At 45.5% G+C, this 17,366-nt stretch overlaps 1 protein-coding gene across 8 annotated transcripts; it reads right to left on the bottom strand.

Moving 5' to 3' along the window:
• Nucleotides 1-8: 8 nt before the first annotated feature.
• Nucleotides 9-17,333, bottom strand: YBEY (ybeY metalloendoribonuclease). Of its 8 annotated transcripts, none has more exons than XM_059686758.1 (6): nucleotides 17,199-17,333; nucleotides 16,457-16,715; nucleotides 15,109-15,237; nucleotides 2,671-2,739; nucleotides 1,487-1,594; nucleotides 9-1,202 (listed from the first exon to the last, which is right to left on the bottom strand). In XM_059686758.1, exons 2-5 carry the CDS (start codon nucleotides 16,664-16,666, stop codon nucleotides 1,508-1,510), a joined length of 495 nt encoding a protein of 164 aa, XP_059542741.1. In that variant the 5' UTR covers nucleotides 16,667-16,715; nucleotides 17,199-17,333; the 3' UTR covers nucleotides 9-1,202; nucleotides 1,487-1,507. The 8 variants fall into 8 exon arrangements, with proteins under 8 accessions (XP_059542741.1, XP_059542742.1, XP_059542739.1 ...); XM_059686759.1 differs by having other exon boundaries at nucleotides 16,457-16,710; nucleotides 17,199-17,330; XM_059686756.1 differs by having other exon boundaries at nucleotides 16,831-17,228.
• Nucleotides 17,334-17,366: the final 33 nt, after the last annotated feature.

Here is a 17,366-nt window from a genome sequence, read left to right as displayed (position 1 = left end):
TGGTTCTATTAAAAAATATGTTTTTATTGATTTTAGAGAGAAAGGGAGTGGGATAGAAAGACAGAAACATCGACTGGCTGCCTCCTGCACAGCCTGCACCCAGGCATGTGCCCTGACCAGGAATCAAACTGGTGATCTCTGGGTTCATCGGCTGATGCTCAACCACTGACCCACACCGCTGGGCTGTTACCTGTACTCTTTCTGTACTTCCTGTTACTCTTTTCCCTTGGTGGGATTAGTACGTTCTCTGCTTTTTAATAGTTTTCATGTTAATGTCATTTTTGAGTAGCAGCATGCTTTCATGGCCCTATTTGGGGTACATCAGCGGGTTCCCTAGGTTCACCAGCAGGAGCCCTGTCTTTGCACCCTCGGGTCTCCAGGAGGATGTCGGAGGAAGCACGATGCCCGCTTCGCTGCACGCAGGTCCCCTCTGGGCTGACGTCGGGGCCGAACCGTCCCACATCCCAGTCTCTTGTTAAATGCACCAATTAAAGGTCTGGCCATATTTCCTATTTTCACATTAATTTTTTCTAACATGGCTTTGGTTTTATTTCTCGACATTATTAACAGAGGGAAGGCATCGGACAAGTCCACTGTCTTTGGGTGATGTGGTAAACTGGAAAAACTCAGTTCAGTACACCTCCCGAGCAGGGGGAATCACATGGGGTCACATGGGAGTCACGTGGAAAGCCCCTTGGGGGTACCTGGTGCTCATGAGGGCACATGGAGGGACAAGACCAGCAGGTCTCAGGACCCTTTCAGTCTCTTAAAAAGGATTTCGGAGCCAAGAGCTTTGTGATTACAAGCAGGCCATGCGCAGCCAACAGTGACTCAGGAATATCACAGGCTCAAGCCCTTATCCCCGAGAGCTGGGGGAAGTGCAGGCGGAGACAGGACACAAATCCAGTGGGAAATGTGTTTCTAACACACTGGTTTTCATGTTTCTAACATAGACTCATAGGGGAAACCAAATTCTCAGACTTGCAGCATCCCTGGTTGTTCTGGCCAAAAAGGGTCTGAGAGGCTGTGTTACTGCCATGACCTCTTGGAACTCCCTGCGTTGTGGTCAGGATCCTGACCTGACAGGTTCAGGTGATGGAGGCCCCGGCTGGCTGGCTGGCTGGCTGGCTGGATGCCTGTCCTGTCCACCATCTGCTCCCACATATATGACCCCAGGGCGCTTGTTTCATCCTCCTGGGTGGCTGCAGAGGTGAGAGAGAGAAAGGTTTCATTATCAAAGGCAGAAACCCAGGGAGGGACAGGTTAGATGCACTAGGAGTTTAGAACTGTTTTATCTACAATACTGAAAACAACATGTCTGCTGTGTTCTAAGTCAAGACATGAATGGACATTTCTCCTGTACTTTAAGGAATAGTTCCACTCATGGAATTTAGCCCCGGCTCGGCATTGACCAGCCCTCCGTCTGGGGAACCCCCTGACCCACAGGGAGGGGTCCCTGTGCCCTGGAGGGTCCCTCAGGTACTACCTGCGTCATGGGCTGTGCTCATCAGAAGAGGTCCCTGCTCAGGGGCTGGAGCCTGGCCCCAGTGCGCCGGCTCAGCTCCTCGAGAACCTGCTTCTCCTTCTGGTACATCTGCAACGAAGGAACGAAAACCAACCCTGGACTTGCCCAGCTGGCCTGGCTGCTCAGGCCCTGGGGAGTCCCTGGCTGGGCCCAGGGTTCCCTCCTCTGCAAATCCCTCCCTGTCCACGGCTATGGCATGGGGAGCCTTGGCCATAGGGCTTCCCTCAAGGTTCTGCTCATGGGTGCCCAGCACCTGTGCACAGGGAGTGCCAAAATGCTGCCTGCAAAGTGAAAGATGGAGACGGCAGGAGAGGCTGTGGGCTGGGGCAGAGGGGGTGATCTTGGGGAGGAAAGAGGAGAGCCTGCCTGGGGTCACAGGAGAACAGGCGCAGGACACAGGGGCGGGAGGGGGTGCAGACGGCTCCTCTGGGGGGAAGGGTGGTCAGGGCTCGCAGTTCTGGGGTCCCTGGGAGACTGCACATGCCGAGACTTAGATCTGTTGGATGTAGAGGTGGAGGGCTGAGGAGGAAGTGGCCACAGTAAGGCCGGCATCTGACAGGAAGGGGAGGTGGAGCCAGGGTGAGGCTGGTGTGGACCAAGCCTAGGATGGCTGGGGGAGAGGACAAGTATGCCAGGGACTTCTTTTGTTAATGAAAAAGTTTCTTATGCCTTTCAGAGAATCTGACTATTTGACTACAAATATAGTTTGAGTTTATTAAACACAATATGGTTTGTATACCAGCATGGACCTTTACAAGTGGGTAAACATTGGCCCCCTTCGAGGAAACCAACTGCTCCATAACTTTACACAATAGGTCTCTATCAGATGCCTGCACATTTCAAATCCTGTTCACAACTGATAAATAGCATCAGTTTCTCTCACGAAGATTTTGTAACTTTAAGCCATCAGAATTTCATAGAATTTTTAGAATTCAGTCTCTCTGCTCAGACTTTCAATAGTGAGTTAATAATACAGTTAACAGCATTTGGGGAGCCCAGTATTTAAAACAAACATTGTAAGTCTTTTTTTTAATAAAGTAAACGTGTATAAAATTCCTTATTTTACTGTTTTTTTTCCAAGTTTGGTTTTCATCGACTGCAAGGGGCAGGCCGGGCAGCCCTGGCTTGTGGGGGATGGCACCTACCTTCTGCCACGTGGCCTCTGTGTTATGTGTGAAGCCCAGTAGATGGCAGAGCCCATGAGTGGCAGTCACCTGTTGAACAATTAAAAAGCTTGCCTCAGGAGCTGACCATGACCAAGTCAGGAGCCAGGGGAGGAGGAAGGCAGGGCGAGCTTAGCTCACATCTGGTGGGAGGTTAGGAACCCTCCTCTGGGCCCAGGCAGGGCTTCGGGAGTCGGTGGCAGCAGCACCGAGGGTGTGAGTGGGCGATGAGAACATGGGTGGGGTTCAGAAAACATCAGGTAGACCAGGGCCCTGTCAGGGATGTGAAGACCAGGATCTCTGGGGCAGGGAGGGTCAGTGATTATTTCCTGAGGAGACACCTGCTTTTCAGGGCAGAGGGAAGGGTCGGAGGAGTGGTGAGAAGTGGAAGACAAGGTGGTAGTTGGAGGGTACCCAGGGCTATTAGAAGGTGCCTACGTGCAGTTGGCAGCGAGGAGGGTGGAGAGTGGCCTGGCTGGTCCTGTGACGGGGGATAAGGTCCCAGGAGTGGTGGGCTGGCCCTCTACTTCGATACAGAACCCTCAGAGGTGCTGGGAAGTGAAATCAGACTTCCACAATTTCACCCTCGATCATGCCCCCCTTCCCCCTGGGGTGCACCATTGCCGGCCATAGAGATCCCAGAGCTGGACCCTGCTGACAAGTCCTGACTACACTGTGTTTCCTGATGCTCAGGAAGAAAGGGAAACTGCCGGAAGCCAGTCCATCTTTGCTGCTTGACACAGTCGCTGCAGGAAAGAAACATCTGCACAGCATATGTTTCAAGGGACCTGGCGTATATAGCATACTGTTCTTAATGTTTGCTCCCCTTAGCGCTGTGTGTTTTAACCAAGGTCACCTCTCCGAGAAAGGTTGTTTCCCCAGGTAGGGATTTTTCCCTGAAGTCAGGGAGGGGATAAAACTCCTTAACTAAGTGCCAGGCGGGTAGTTAATCACTTTAACTACAAACAATCATGCTTAAGCTACATAATCTTTACTCCCTGGAATGGAGATAAGAAATGCCCTAACCTTTGCAATAGAAATTGACAGGATTAAAATCAACTGGTATAAATATGGATGTAACAAGACAATAAACACCAGAACTTCGCTGGAGATCCAGACCAGAACTTGGCTGGAGATCCTGGCTAGAGATCCTGGCTAGGCTGCTGATCAACTGAACGCTGTCTCCGTGTCATTCCTTCTTCGCCGACTCCGTCTACACCTTTGGGGACCCCTAGACCTGCTGGGGTTGGACCCCAGCATCTGGCGCCCGAACAGGTACCCTTAGGTAAGTCCCCCCGTACTTGGGACGGATAGGACTGCACCGTAGGGTGCTGCAGACCCCCCCTATAGAGGATAAGTAGGGTAAGCGGGTAGTTAGTACAGAACTTAGATTGACAAGATGGGTCATACTGAGTCTAAAGAAAAAAGACTCTGTATTAATCTTTTAACGCATATGCTTGCTAGCAGAGGAGTTAAGGTTACTCCCAGTCAGACAGAAAGTTTTATACAAGACGTATGTCAATGGCTTCCTGAGGATGGAACTGTTAATTTAGAAACTTGGACTAAAGTAGGAGAGCAATTAAAGAACTATTACAGCTACCATGGATCTGAGAAGGTCCTGCCAAATATCTTTTCCCTCTGGAATTCAATTTGTGACACCTTGGCACCAGAGGCAAAAACGGTTGAACTTTCTCAAACTTTAAATAGTCCCTCGGCTCCACCTAGAGAGGATACATCATTATTGTCTCCAGCTCAATCTAAAAGCAATGTAGCTATGCCTACTGATCGGGAGGAGAATAAATATCATAAATATGACCATTGGTCCTTTCCAGTCAGTAGAGAGGAGAGAGGCCCTCCCATTCAAAACAGGCTCCCCAAATTAGAAAGGAAGCCTAAACCAGGTCCTGTGGCTCCTATGAGCTCCATGTCTAAATTTCAAAGGGTGATAAGAGAAGCTGAAGCTAATGGAGATCTTGAATTCTCACTCTGCTTCCCAGTTGCATATGAGAATGAGTTTGGTGAGGACGAAAACCCCACCTGGGAGCCTATACCTTACAATGTACTTAAAGAATTAAAATTGGCCTGCTCTGAATATGGACCTCTAGCTCCTTACACACAAACCTTGGTAGAAACCCTAGCCAGTAAATGGATGACTCCTTATGATTGGTCACAGGTTTGTAAAGCCTGTCTCTCAGGAGGCGATTACTTATTATGGAAAACTGAATATGATGATCTTGCTAAGAGAGCTATAGCCACTAGCAAAAATTCCAGAGGAGGAATAACCCTAGACATGATATTAGGAGAAGGTGATTTTAACACGGCTCAGGAGCAAATGTATATGCCCACAGAGGCACTTATTAAAGTAATCAGTTGTGCAGTAAATGCCTGGAAATCCCTACCTTATACAGCAGGAAAAACAACCACCCTTACAGAGGTTAAACAGAAGGTTGAGGAACCATATCAGGATTTCCTTTCTCGCCTCATACAGGCAGTCAAGAGAGTAATCAATAACGAAGAGGCAGCCGATATCCTAATCAAACAACTGGCTTTTGAAAATGCTAATAATACCTGTCAGGCTTTATTAAGGCCGATTCGCAGAACAGGAACTATAAATGATTTTATAAAACAGTGTGCTGATGTAAGTCCAGCATTTATACAGGGTGTAGCTATAGCTGCAGCTCTCAAAGGGGAGACATACCCTCAATATGTACAGGGCATAGGACAAGCCAGCAATAATACAGGTAATAAAAGAAATATGAACTGCTACTCTTGTGGCTTATCTGGGCACTTTAGCAGAGAATGCCCAAATAAAAATAATAATACTCAGGCCAGATGGCAAGCTCCTCGACAGCCTGGAAATACATTAGGGAATAATATATTTTTTTTAAATTAAATCTTTATTGTTCAGATTATTACATTTGTTCCTCTTCCCCCCCCCATAACTCCCCTCCTCCCAGTTCCCGCCCCACCCTCCACCCTCACTCCCCACCCACTGTCCTCTTCCATAGGTGCACGATTTTTGTCCAGTCTCTTCCCGCATCTCCCACACCCCTTTCCCCCCCAAGAATAGTCAGTCCATTCCCTTTCTATGTCCCTGATTCTATTATGATCACCAGATTATTTATTCACTTGATTCTTAGATTCACTTGTTGATAGATGCATATTTGTTGTTCATAATTTGTATCTTTACCTTTTTCTTCTTCTTCCTCTTCTTAAAGGATACCTTTCAGCATGTCATATAATACTGGTTTGGTGGTGATGAACTCCTTTAGCTTTTCCTTATCTGTGAAGCTGTTTATCTGACCTTCAGTTCTGAATGATAGCTTTGCTGGATAAAGTAATCTTGGTTGTAGGTTCTTGGTATTCATCACTTTGAATATTTCTTGCCATTCCCTTCTGGCCTGCATGGTTTCTGTTGAGAAATCAGCTGACAGTCGTATGGGTATTCCCTTGTAGGTAACTCGGTTTCTTTCTCTTGCTGCTTTTAAGATTCTCTCTTTGTCTTTTGCTCTTGGCATTTTAATTATGATGTGTCTTGGTGTGGTCCTCTTTGGATTCCTTTTGTTTGGGGTTCTCTGTGCTTCCTGGACCTGTAAGTCTATTTCTTTCACCAGGTGGGGGAAGTTTTCTGTCATTATTTCTTCAAATAGGTTTTCAATATCTTGCTCTCTCTCATCTTCTGGCACCCCTATAATTCTGATGTTGGTATGCTTGAAGCTGTCCCAGAGGCTCCTTACACTATCTTCGTATTTTCAGATTCTTTTTTCATTTTGCTTTTCCAGTTGGGTATTTTTTGCTTCTTTGCGTTTTGAATCTTTGACTTGATTCTTGTGCTCCTCTGGTCTGCTGTTGGGTGTCTGTATAATATTCTTTATTTCAGTCAGTGTATGCTTAATTTCTAGTTGGTTCTTTATCACAACATCGAGGGTCTCATTAGATTTCTTGAGGATCTCACTACATTTATCGGCGGTCTCACCAGTCTTTTCGAGGGCCTTACTAAGTTTATCAGCAGCTTCTAGACAGTTCTTGAGAGACCTTAAAAGTGTGGTTTTGAGCTCTATATCTTCCATTTCTGACATTTGCGTCCTGTTTCTTTGTCTCCGCATTTTTTTATCTTTTCTTGGTGCACCCCCTAGTGGTCTTTGTGCGCAGTCTTGTGGTTAAGCCTTGATTGTTGTCGGTAATACCAGGGGTGATTTGACCTCCAGGGCTAACTGGCTATGAGAGTCAGCTGTGTCTGCAGTGGGAGAGCTTCTGTGCTGGATCTCTAGGGCGGTGCTAATCTAGCCTTTGCCTGAGGCTATCTGACAAATGGCTTGGGCGGGCGGAGCGAGCAGATATGGCTGCTCTCAGTTCCGTCCCTAGGGGCTCTGCCTCTCAGAGTCCCAGCAACTGCTGCAAACCTCGGAGAGAAAGCTGCCTTCGAGTTCCGACCGAAGCCAGACAGTCCCGCTTCTCCCGTTTGAGTCTGGGTCCCCAGAGACTCGCCCAGATCTGGAGCTCAGAGTCTGAAACTCCCTCCCGATTGAAAACAACAACCTTGCCCTCCGCCACCAGTCCGCTCCGCGCACGCACTCCGCACCTGAGTATTTCACTTCAGCACTGTGCCTCCTCTGAGTCTGGGTATGATATTCTCTTTCCTCCTAGTTGTAGAATTTCCACTCAGCCAGCCTTCCTGTGGTTCTGGATGATGTCTGTTCTGTCCTTTAGTTATATCTCTGAAGTGGTTGTTTGAGGCAGCAATCTCCGGCGTTAACCTATGCCGCCATCTTGGTTTCTCTTAGGGAATAATATTAATCCTCCAAAAACCGTTTGTCCCCGATGTCAGAAAGGATTCCATTGGGCAAAGGAATGTAGATCAAAATACCATAAAAAATGGTTGGCCTTTAAACTCTACAAATAGCTCCCAAGGAGGTTATATCCCATCACCTCAATTGGGAAACTTGAGAAGGGGCCAGCCCCAGGCCCCTGCAATAATAGGGGCATCAACCCTCAACACCTCTGCAAATTTCTTTTTTTTTTAATTGCTTAAAGTATTACAAAGAGTATTACATATGTCTCCTTTTTCCCCCCCACCCTTGACAATCCCCTGGCCCCCCCACCCCCCAGTGTCTTATGTCCATTGGTTATGCTTATATGCATGCATACAAGTCCTTTGGTTGATCTCTTACCCGCACCCCTCCTGCCCTCCCACCCTCCCCGGCCTTCCTGCTGTAGTTTGACAGTCTGTTCGAGGCAGCTCTGCTTCTGTATCTATTTTTGTTCATAAGTTTATAATGGTCTTTATTATCCAGAAATGAGTGACATCATGTGGTATTTTTCCTTCATTGACTGGCTTATTTCACTTAGCATAATGCTCTCCAGTTCCATCCATGCCGTTGCAAATGGTAAGAGTTCCTTCTTTTTTATAGCAGCATAGTATTCCATTGTGTAGATGTACCACAGTTTTCTAATCCATTCATCTACAGATGGGCACTTAGGCTGCTTCCAGATCTTAGCTATGGTGAATTGTGCTGCTATGAACATAGGGGTGCATATATCCTATCTGATTGGTGTTTCTGGTTTCCTGGGATATATTCCTAGAAGTGGGATCACAGGGTCAAATGGGAGTTCCATTTGTAGTTTTTTGAGGAAACTCCATACTGTCTTCCATAGTGGCTGCACCAGTCTGCATTCCCACCAGCAGTGCACAAGTGTTCCTTTTTCTCCACATCCTCTCCAGCACTTGTCGTTTGTTGATTTGTTGATGATAGCCAGTCTGACAGGTGTGAGATGGTACCTCATTGTTGTTTTGATTTGCATCTCTCGGATGATTAGTGACTTTGAGCATGTTTTCATATGTCTGTTGGCTTTCTGAATGTCCTCTTTTGAAAGGTGTCTATTTAAGTCCTTTGCCCATTTTTTGATTGGATTGTTTATCTTCCTTTTGTTAAGTTGTATGAGTTCCCTATAAATTTTGGAGATTAGGCCCTTATCAGATATGACATTGGCAAATATGTTTTCCCACACAGTGGGTTTTCTCGTTGTTTTGTTGATGGTTTCTTTTGCTGTGCAGAAGCCTTTTATTTTGATGTAGTCCCATTTGTTCATTTTCTCTTTAGTTTCAAGTGCCCTAGGAGCTGTATCAGTGAAGAAATTGCTTCGGCATATGTCTGAGATTTTGTTGCCTTTGGATTCTTCTAGAATTTTTATGGTTTCCTGTCGTACATTTAAGTCCTTTATCCATTTTAGGTTTATTTTTGTGTATGGTGTAAGTTGGTGATCTAGTTTCATTTTCTTGCATATATCTGTCCAATTTTCCCAACACCATTTATTGAAGAGACTATCTTGGCTCCATTGTATGTTCTTGCCTCCTTTGTCAAATATTAATTGAGCATATTGGTTCGGGCCAATTTCTGGGCTCTCTATTCTATTCCATTTATCTATACGCCTGTTCTTGTGCCAGTACCAGGCAGTTTTGAGAACAGTGGCTTTGTAATAAATACATCTTGATATCTGGTATTGAGATCCCACCTACTTTGTTCTTTCTCAGGATTGCTGCAGCTATTCGGGGTCTTTTTTTATTCCAGATGAATTTTTGGAGAGTTCGTTCTAGATCTGTGAAGTATGCCGTTGGTATTTTAATGGGAAGTGCGTTGAATTTATAGATTGCTTAGGGTAGTATGGACATTTTAATGATGTTGATTCTACCAATCCATGAACACGGTATGTTCTTCCATCTGTTTATGTCTTCCTCTATCTCTTTTTGGAACGTCCTGTAGTTTTCTGAGTAGAGGTCTTTTACCTCTTTAGTTAAGTTTATTCCTAGGTAGCTTAATTTTTTTGGTGCGATGGTGAATGGGATTGTTTTTATAATCTCTCTTTCTGAAAGTTCACTATTGGTGTATAGAAATGCCTCAGATTTCTTGGGGTTAATTTTGTATCCTGCTACATTGCCAAATTCATGTATTCAGTCTAGTAGCTTTTTGATGGAGTCTCTAGGGTTTTGTATGTATAATATCATGTCATCTGCAAATAAGGACAGTTTTACTTCCTCTTTTCCAATTTGGATGCCTTTTATTTCTTCTTCTTGCATAATTGCAATGGCTAATACTTCCAGTACTATGTTGAACAGAAGTGGTGAGAGTGGGCATCCCTGTCTTGTTCCTGTTCTTAGGGGAAATGGTGTTAGTTTTTGTCCATTGAATATGATGTTGGCTGTGGGCCTGTCATATATGGCTTTTATTATGTTGAGGTATGATCCTTCTACTCCCACCTTGCTGAGAGTTTTTATCAAAAATGGGTGTTGGATTTTGTCAAATGCTTTTTCTGCATCAATTGATATGACCATGTGGTTTTTTTCTTTCAATTTGTTTATGTGATGTATCACGTTTATTGATTTGCGGATATTGTACCATCCTTGCATCCCTGGGATAAATCCTACTTGGTCGTGGTGTATGATCTTTCTGATGTACTGCTGGATCCGATTTGCTAAGATTTTGTTGAGGATTTTGGCATCTATGTTCATGAGGGATATTGGCCTGTAATTCTCTTTCATTGTGTTGTCTTTACCTGGTTTTGGTATTAGGGTGATGCTGGCTTCATAGAATGAGCTTGGAAGTGTTCCTTCCTCTTGAATTTTTTGTAGTAGTCTGAGGAGGATAGGTTTTAGTTCTTCCTTGAATGTTTGGTAAAACTCGCCTGTGAAGCCGTCTGGTCCTGGGGTTTTGTTTGATGGAAGCTTTTTGATGACTGCTTCAATTTCTTCCATAGTTATTGGCCTATTGAGATTTTCAGATTCTTCCTGATCAAGTTTTGGAATGTTGTATTTTTCTAGGAATATGTCCATTTCCTCCAGGTTGTCTAGTTTGTTGGAGTAGAGCTGTCCATAGTATTTTTTAACAATCATTTGTATTTCTGTGGGATCTGTTGTTTTTTCGCCTCTATCATTTCTGATTTTGTTGATTTGGGTCCTCTCTCTTTGCTTCTTGGTGAGCCTGGCTAGAGGTTTGTCAATCTTGTTTATCCTTTCAAAGAACCAGCTCTTGGTTTCATTGATTTTCTGTATTGTTTTTTTGGTCTCTATGTCATTTATTTCTGCTCTAATCTTTATTATCTCCTTCCTTCTGCTCACTCTCGGGTTTTCTTGTTGCTGTCTTTCTAATTGTTTGAGTTGTAGAGTTAGATGATTTACCACCATTTTTTCTTGTGTTTTGAGATAGGCCTGTAGAGCTATAAACTTCCCTCTCAGGACTGCTTTCATTGTGTCCCATAGGTTTTGGATTGTTGTGTTTTCATTGTCATTAGTTTCCAGGATGTTTTTGATTTCTTCTTTGATCTCATTGTTAACCCAATCAATATTAATAACATGCTATTCAGCTTCCAAGTGTTTGAGTATTTGGGGTTGTTTTTATTGTAGTTTATTTCTAATATTATGCCATCGTGGTCTGAGAAGATGCTTTTTATGATTTCAATCTTCTTGAATTTGGGGAGATTTTGCTTGTGACCGAATATGTGGTCTATTTTTGAATCTGTCCCATGAGCATCAGAGTGGAATGTATATTCCGTGGCTTTGGGGTGAAGTGTTCTGAAGATGTCTATTAAGTCCATCTGATCTAGTGAGTCATTTAGGATTGCTGTTTCTTTGCTGATTGTTTTTCTAGAGGACTTATCCAGTGATGTCTGTGGTGTATTAAAGTCCCCTACTATGATTGTTGTTGTCGATCTCTACTTTGATATCTTCCAGGAGTTTTTTTATGAATTTGGGTGCTCCTGCATTGGGTGCATATATGTTTACCAGAGTTACATCTTCTTGTTGTATTGATCCCTTTAGTATTATGAAGTGGCCTTCCTTATCTCTTGTTATGGCCTTCACTTTGAGGTCTAGTTTGTCCGATATAAGTATTGCTACCCCAGCTTTCTTTTCCTTTCCATTTGCCTGAAAGATAATTTTCCATACCTTCACTTTCAATCCGTGTGAGTCCCTTCTAGTGAGGTGGGTCTCTTGTAGACAGCAAATGTATGGGTCATGTTTTTTTATCCATTCAGCCACTCGATGTCTTTTGGTTGGAGCATTTAGTCCGTTTACATTTAAAGTTATTATTGAAAGGTACTTGTTTGTAGCCATTTCTTTTTTTGTGTGGCTTTTTTCTTTCTGAGCTTTTTATTTCTTCTTTTTACACCAGTCCCTTTAGCATTCCTTGCATTGCTGGCTTGGTGGTGACAAACTCCCTTAGCCGTTTTTTGTCTGTGAAGCTTCTTATTTCCCCTTCAAGTTTGAATGATAGCCTTGCTGGATAGAGTATTCTTGGATTCAGTCCTTTGCTTTGCATCACTTTGTAAATTTCCGTCCATTCTTTTCTGGCCTGATGTGTTTCTGTTGAGAAATCATTTGATAATCTGATGGGGGATCCTTTGTAGGTAACTCTCTTTCTCTCTTGCAGCCTTTAAGATTCTGTCTTTGTCTTGTACATTTGCCATCGTTATTATGACGTGTCTTGGTGTGGGTCTTTTGGGGTTCATCTTGCCTGGGACTCTCTGTACCTATGTAACATTTTTCTTCCCCATATCTGGGAAGTTTTCTGACATTATTTCTTCAAATAGATTTTCTAATCCTTGCTGCTCTTCTTGTCCTTCTTGCAGCCCTATTATGCGTATGTTACTTTGTTTCATGTTGTCCCGAAGCTCCCTTAGGCTCTCCTCCTGCTTTTTAATTTTTTTCTCCAGTTGCTGTTCAGATTGAGCTTGTTTCTCTGCCTTATCTTCTAATTCACTAATTCGGTCCTCTGCTTCTTCTAGTCTGCTGTTGAAACTTTCCATGGTGTTTTTGATTGTAGCTATATCACTTTTCATTTCTTCCTGATTCTTGTATAGGTTGTTGATTTTCTCATCCATCTGGTGAATGAACTGTACAACCATTATTCTGAATTCTTTTTCTGTCATGTTGTATGCTTCAACTTCATTAATGTCCTTTCGTGGTGACTCCTCATTGTCTTTCCTCCGGGTGTTGTTTCGTCTCTTCATTCTGATTATCTCCCGATGGTTCAACCATCGAGTTGCGTGGGCCTGGGCCATGTGCAGTGGGAGCCTCCCACCACCCTACTGTCACTGAAGAGCTCTGACACTAAGATGTGTGGTTGTTGTGGGTTGGTGGGAACCAGGCTCGCTCAGAGTCAGTGTTGTCAGCGCTCAATGTGGCCTCGTATGCACCCTTAGAATCAGGGACCCTGCCTGCACCATGCTGAAACAGAGACCCCCCCTGAAGCGTGTTGAAAACCAGAGCCCCATAGCGTGCGCCAGGGGTCAGAGTTCCCCAGAATCCAGTATCAGAGTCTCTGTTGCTTCCCGCGACCTTGCCTTGAGAATCAGGGTCCCTGTGTGCCCTTGCACCAGGAATTGGAGTCACTGGCTCTTAGTATGAATGCACAGGAAATCAGGATCTCAGACGCAGGTGAAAAGAAACACAGTCAAGTATGCGGGACAAATTCCAGGTGTTCGCACGATTGCTCCCAGCCCAGGGCTCAGAAGCTGGCAGTGCGCCTAGGCTCAGTTCCTGGGGTTCGCGCGTTTGCTCCCAGCCCAGGGCTCAGAAGCGGACAGTGTGCCTAGGCTCAGTTCCTGGGGTTCGCACGTTTGCTCCCAACCCAGGGCTCAGAAGCTGGCAGTAGGATCAGTTCCAAGGTGCTCGTGCACTTCCAGGCTAAAGTTCCTGGAGCGCTGAGGCCGGCAAGGGGTTGGTCTATCAGTTAGTTACTCTGGCGCTGCCCGCAAGCCTGCGGGAAGGGGGGATGGGCTCTGTTACTCACGGATCTGCCGCGGGGATTTCTAAACTTTTGGTGTCCGCAGGTCTGTAGCTGTGGTCGCAGGTCTCTGACCCCAGTGGCTGCAGGGTCCTGGTATGCGTCTGAGATCAGACTGGGTGGTGCTGAGGCCAGGATCCTAGTCTCAAGCAGCTCTGTTTCCCAAGATGGCGTAGTCGCCTTGCCTGTGCTGGCCGCCCAAGAGTGTCCGCCGCCTAAGACTGCCCAGTTTAGCAGCCCCTTAGAAGACCTGCAGAATCTAACTGTCCCTAGCTCATACACACACACCACACGCATCCACACACTCCTCTATCACTTCCTTGCGCTCTCACACTCTCTCCCTCCCTACCTTCCTCCCCTCTGCAAATTTCAATCAGTCAGTGACCTCTTCAGGGCAACCCCAGGCAGTGCAGGATTGGACCTCCACTCAACCACCCAAGCAATACTACTAACCCCGGACTCGCCAGTAGCAGCCATTCCTAGAGGAGTGTCCGGGCCGCTGCCTGAGGGAACTGTAGGTTTAATATTAGGACGGAGCTCCACCTCGTTACAGGGGATCTTAGTCATCCCAGGAGTTGTTGATGCAGACTACACAGGAGAAATACAGATTTTACTTTCCCCACCCACCACAACTATACAGATTCAGCCCAACCAGAGAATTGCCCAATTACTCCTGTTACCAATACATAAAATAGGGACAGCTGTTACCCAGAAAGCTAGAGGGGCCGGAGGCTTTGGATCTAGTGATGCAGCATTTTGGATACAAGAAATCCACGCTGCTAGACCTACAAAAATTTTACAAATTCAGGGAAAAATCCCTACCTGGGGAAACAACGTTTCTCGGAGAGGTGACCTTGGTTAAAACACACAGTGCTAAGGGGAGCAAACATTAAGAACAGTATGCTATATACGCCAGGTCCCTTGAAACATATGCTGTGCAGATGTTTCTTTCCTGCAGCGACTGTGTCAAGCAGCAAGCATGGACCGGCTTCCGGCAGGAAACCTCCTCTTCCCCCACCAAAACCTGCTCACACTGGGTCTCACATGGAAGCACTAGGACCCCCCCCCCCCCCCACCATCCCCTCCACAACATATTTCAGGGTGTGGCTATTTGGCCAAAGGAAGACCCCTCAATTGAATCCTTGGGGAAGTTAAAATATGACTCTATCACACTCAATACTTTCAGAATACTCCCCCTGTCTTTTTTTTTTTTTTAATATAATAAGCTGAGGACAGATCTGGAAGGCCCTGGATGCTAGAATTTTGTCCACTTTGGGCAGTTTCCTAAGAAGCTTATTCAGCAAGCTTACATTAACTACATTAACTACACAGCCTGCTGAGTGCACGGTAAAAGCTAAAACAAGGTCACTGCTGGGAGTTTCCCTTATCTCACATCTCAGTTAGGGAGAAACTCCCTGTCCTCTTCCCACCCCTGGCACTGCCACAGGGCATGCAGGTCCCACTCTGCCATCTTCCTCTGCGTGGATCTCCCTCTCTGTGGATCTCCCTCCATAACCCTTGTTCTTCACGTGGGCAATAGTGTGGACACAGGTGACAGGTCGCCAACCTCTTTATGGCCTGGATTAAGGACATGGTATTTCTTTTGCTAGGCAGAACCTGTCATTTCAGCATTCCTACTTACAGTCAGGATGTCATAGTAGTCTTCATTTTCTTTGCACTGCTGGAAGATATACTCCACTCCTAGGAAAATGTCCCCCAGGTTATAGTCATCTGGAAAATCCGGCTGGGGGATTTCACCTGCTTTTAGATTCTGCAGATGAAGAAACAGAATGTGAGAACAGGACCTCAGGAACACTAACCTGACGACAGGCCTACAGATTTCATTCTGGAAGGCACTGTCCCCTGACTAGTCCGGAGTGGGGGCGGGGGACCCCAAAGCCACCACACACAAGTGACTTAAGATGTTTCCACCTTGTCCAGTGATTTTCTTTCCATTTCTTTCATCCTTCCCAATGCACAGTCACACAGATTACGTCTAGGAGTTAAATCACCACATTGATATAATTTTATATTTCTGTTCTTTCCTCCTGGTATTTTGTCTTAAATAGCCTTTCACATTTTCTTATTTAAAGACCATAAGCACCAGTCTATTCAGTTGACAGCAAGCCAGTAACCTATGGCTGCATATTTACTTAGTATTTGTTAATGGCTATTTTTCCTATCAAGGAAAATAAGTGAACCTTTTACAAAATTTAAATTCTTTATTGTTGAAAGTTTTACACGTCTCCCTTTTCCCCCATTGACCTCTTCCTGGCTGCTCCCACCCCCCTGCATATGCCCTCACCCCCCTACTGTCTGTGACCATTGGTTATGCTTATATGCATGTATACAAGTCCTTTGGTTGATCTATTACCCCTCCTTCATCCTCCCCTGCCTTCCCTCTGAGGTTTGACCGTCTGTTCGATGTTTTTATGTCTCTGAATCTATTTTTGTTCATCAGTTTACGTTGTTCATTATATTCCACAAATGAGTAAGATCATGTGATATTTAATAAGTGAACATTTTAATGCATTTTTATACTACGCATTTAATATTTTAGAGTCTTCCTTCTTTGGTTTATTTCTGTAGGTGTGACACTAGTGGACTGAAATCTGTTGCCAAGCTGCTTTCCAATTTAAGCTGCTACTAACCCCTGTGTAAAGCCCAGAATGACTCACTTGCATAACTGGGTGATCTGACAGCTATCACAAGTTTGTAGAAAATATTTACACAAGTCTTTTCTTTTATTCAGTGTTATTTAATTTTTAACCATACATATTCATTATTGATTTACACTCAAAACTGTTAATTCACTGACCCCATTAGGTGGGGAAAGGGGAGAAATGGGCATTGATCAATAGGGTTGATCTCTACTCTCGTGTATATTGTGAAAGTTTTCAAAATAAAACTAAAAAATCATGTCTGTAGTGTAATTAACAGGAAATTTACACCGAATGGTAGGCTAGACAAGGCGAGGAAATACTTTTTACCTCATGAAAGGGAAAAGAAAGCACATCAGTTGGGGTGTTTTTCTCTCTGTAGATCCTGTTGATGTGCTGAATGCTCTTGTTGTCAACACAGATGATCCCCAGGTCGAATTTCTGGACTCCTAAAATACTCCTGACGATCTCCATCCTCTGGCGGAGCGGCACTCTCCGCAGGGGGACAGCTCGCTGCAGGTTTCTGAGCACCAGACTCATTCCAGGAGGGCACCGGGGCACTTTAAAAAAGTCTGTAAAGGAACCTGTGCTTCAAGTTGAAGAGAGGACAAATCAGTCCTAGGAAGTGCAACACGCACACAAAATCAAGTCGTTTTATTTGGTGCAATTCATTGAAGAAAAAAAAAAAAACCGCAGGAATTTACATTTTACCATACGAAAAATATAAAAATGAAGGTCTCTAAAACGACGCCAGAGTCAGGCAAGCCAGAATAGGTAACAGTAGCCACAGGAAATGAAGGCTAGTGGAGAGGAAGGGACATTAATAGTGCGAGCGGGTGAGCGGGGTCTGGGCAGTGGAAGTGGAGCAGGCGAGGGTAGAACGGCGGGGGGGTTGGGCGCTGAGAAATGTGGATGGGGCGCCTGGCCGGATCCAGGGGTTCCCCAGGAACCGCTCAGCGCTGACCCCGGGCAGCACGCGGGTGGGCTGACGTCCCCCAAGTTCGAAGAGAAGAAGCCACCCGCGTTGGAATGGGGACCGAAGCCTGCGGACCCAGCCCTTGTCCCCGCGCACCGGAAGCCCCACCGCCGCCGCTCAGCCGGAGGGCGGAACCCGAGCTTGGAGGGCTACGGGCGGGGCCGGATTGCTCAGGTAGGACCGGAAGTCGGTCCACCACTGTTTTGGTCCGCGGCGCGCAGGGAAGCGCTGGTTCCGGCGGTCTTGGTCTGCACTACCAGCTAA

The sequence above is a fragment of the Myotis daubentonii genome, chromosome 3 (genome assembly GCF_963259705.1).
Source record: "Myotis daubentonii chromosome 3, mMyoDau2.1, whole genome shotgun sequence".
In the NCBI taxonomy this organism is placed as follows: Eukaryota; Metazoa; Chordata; class Mammalia; order Chiroptera; family Vespertilionidae; genus Myotis; species Myotis daubentonii.
Note: the sequence above shows the minus strand (reverse complement) of the source record. Positions and strands in the feature narration are given on the sequence as shown.

What these genes read in the sequence shown, in the direction of transcription:
- YBEY (XM_059686754.1), bottom strand. An exon ending in ACTACTATGACATCCTGACT is followed by an intron (nt 2,740 to 15,108) that starts GTAAGTAGGAAT and finishes ATTGTTCAACAG; the next exon opens with GTGACTGCCACTCATGGGCT. An exon ending in CAGAGGCCACGTGGCAGAAG is followed by an intron (nt 1,595 to 2,670) that starts GTAGGTGCCATC and finishes CCTTCGTTGCAG; the next exon opens with ATGTACCAGAAGGAGAAGCA.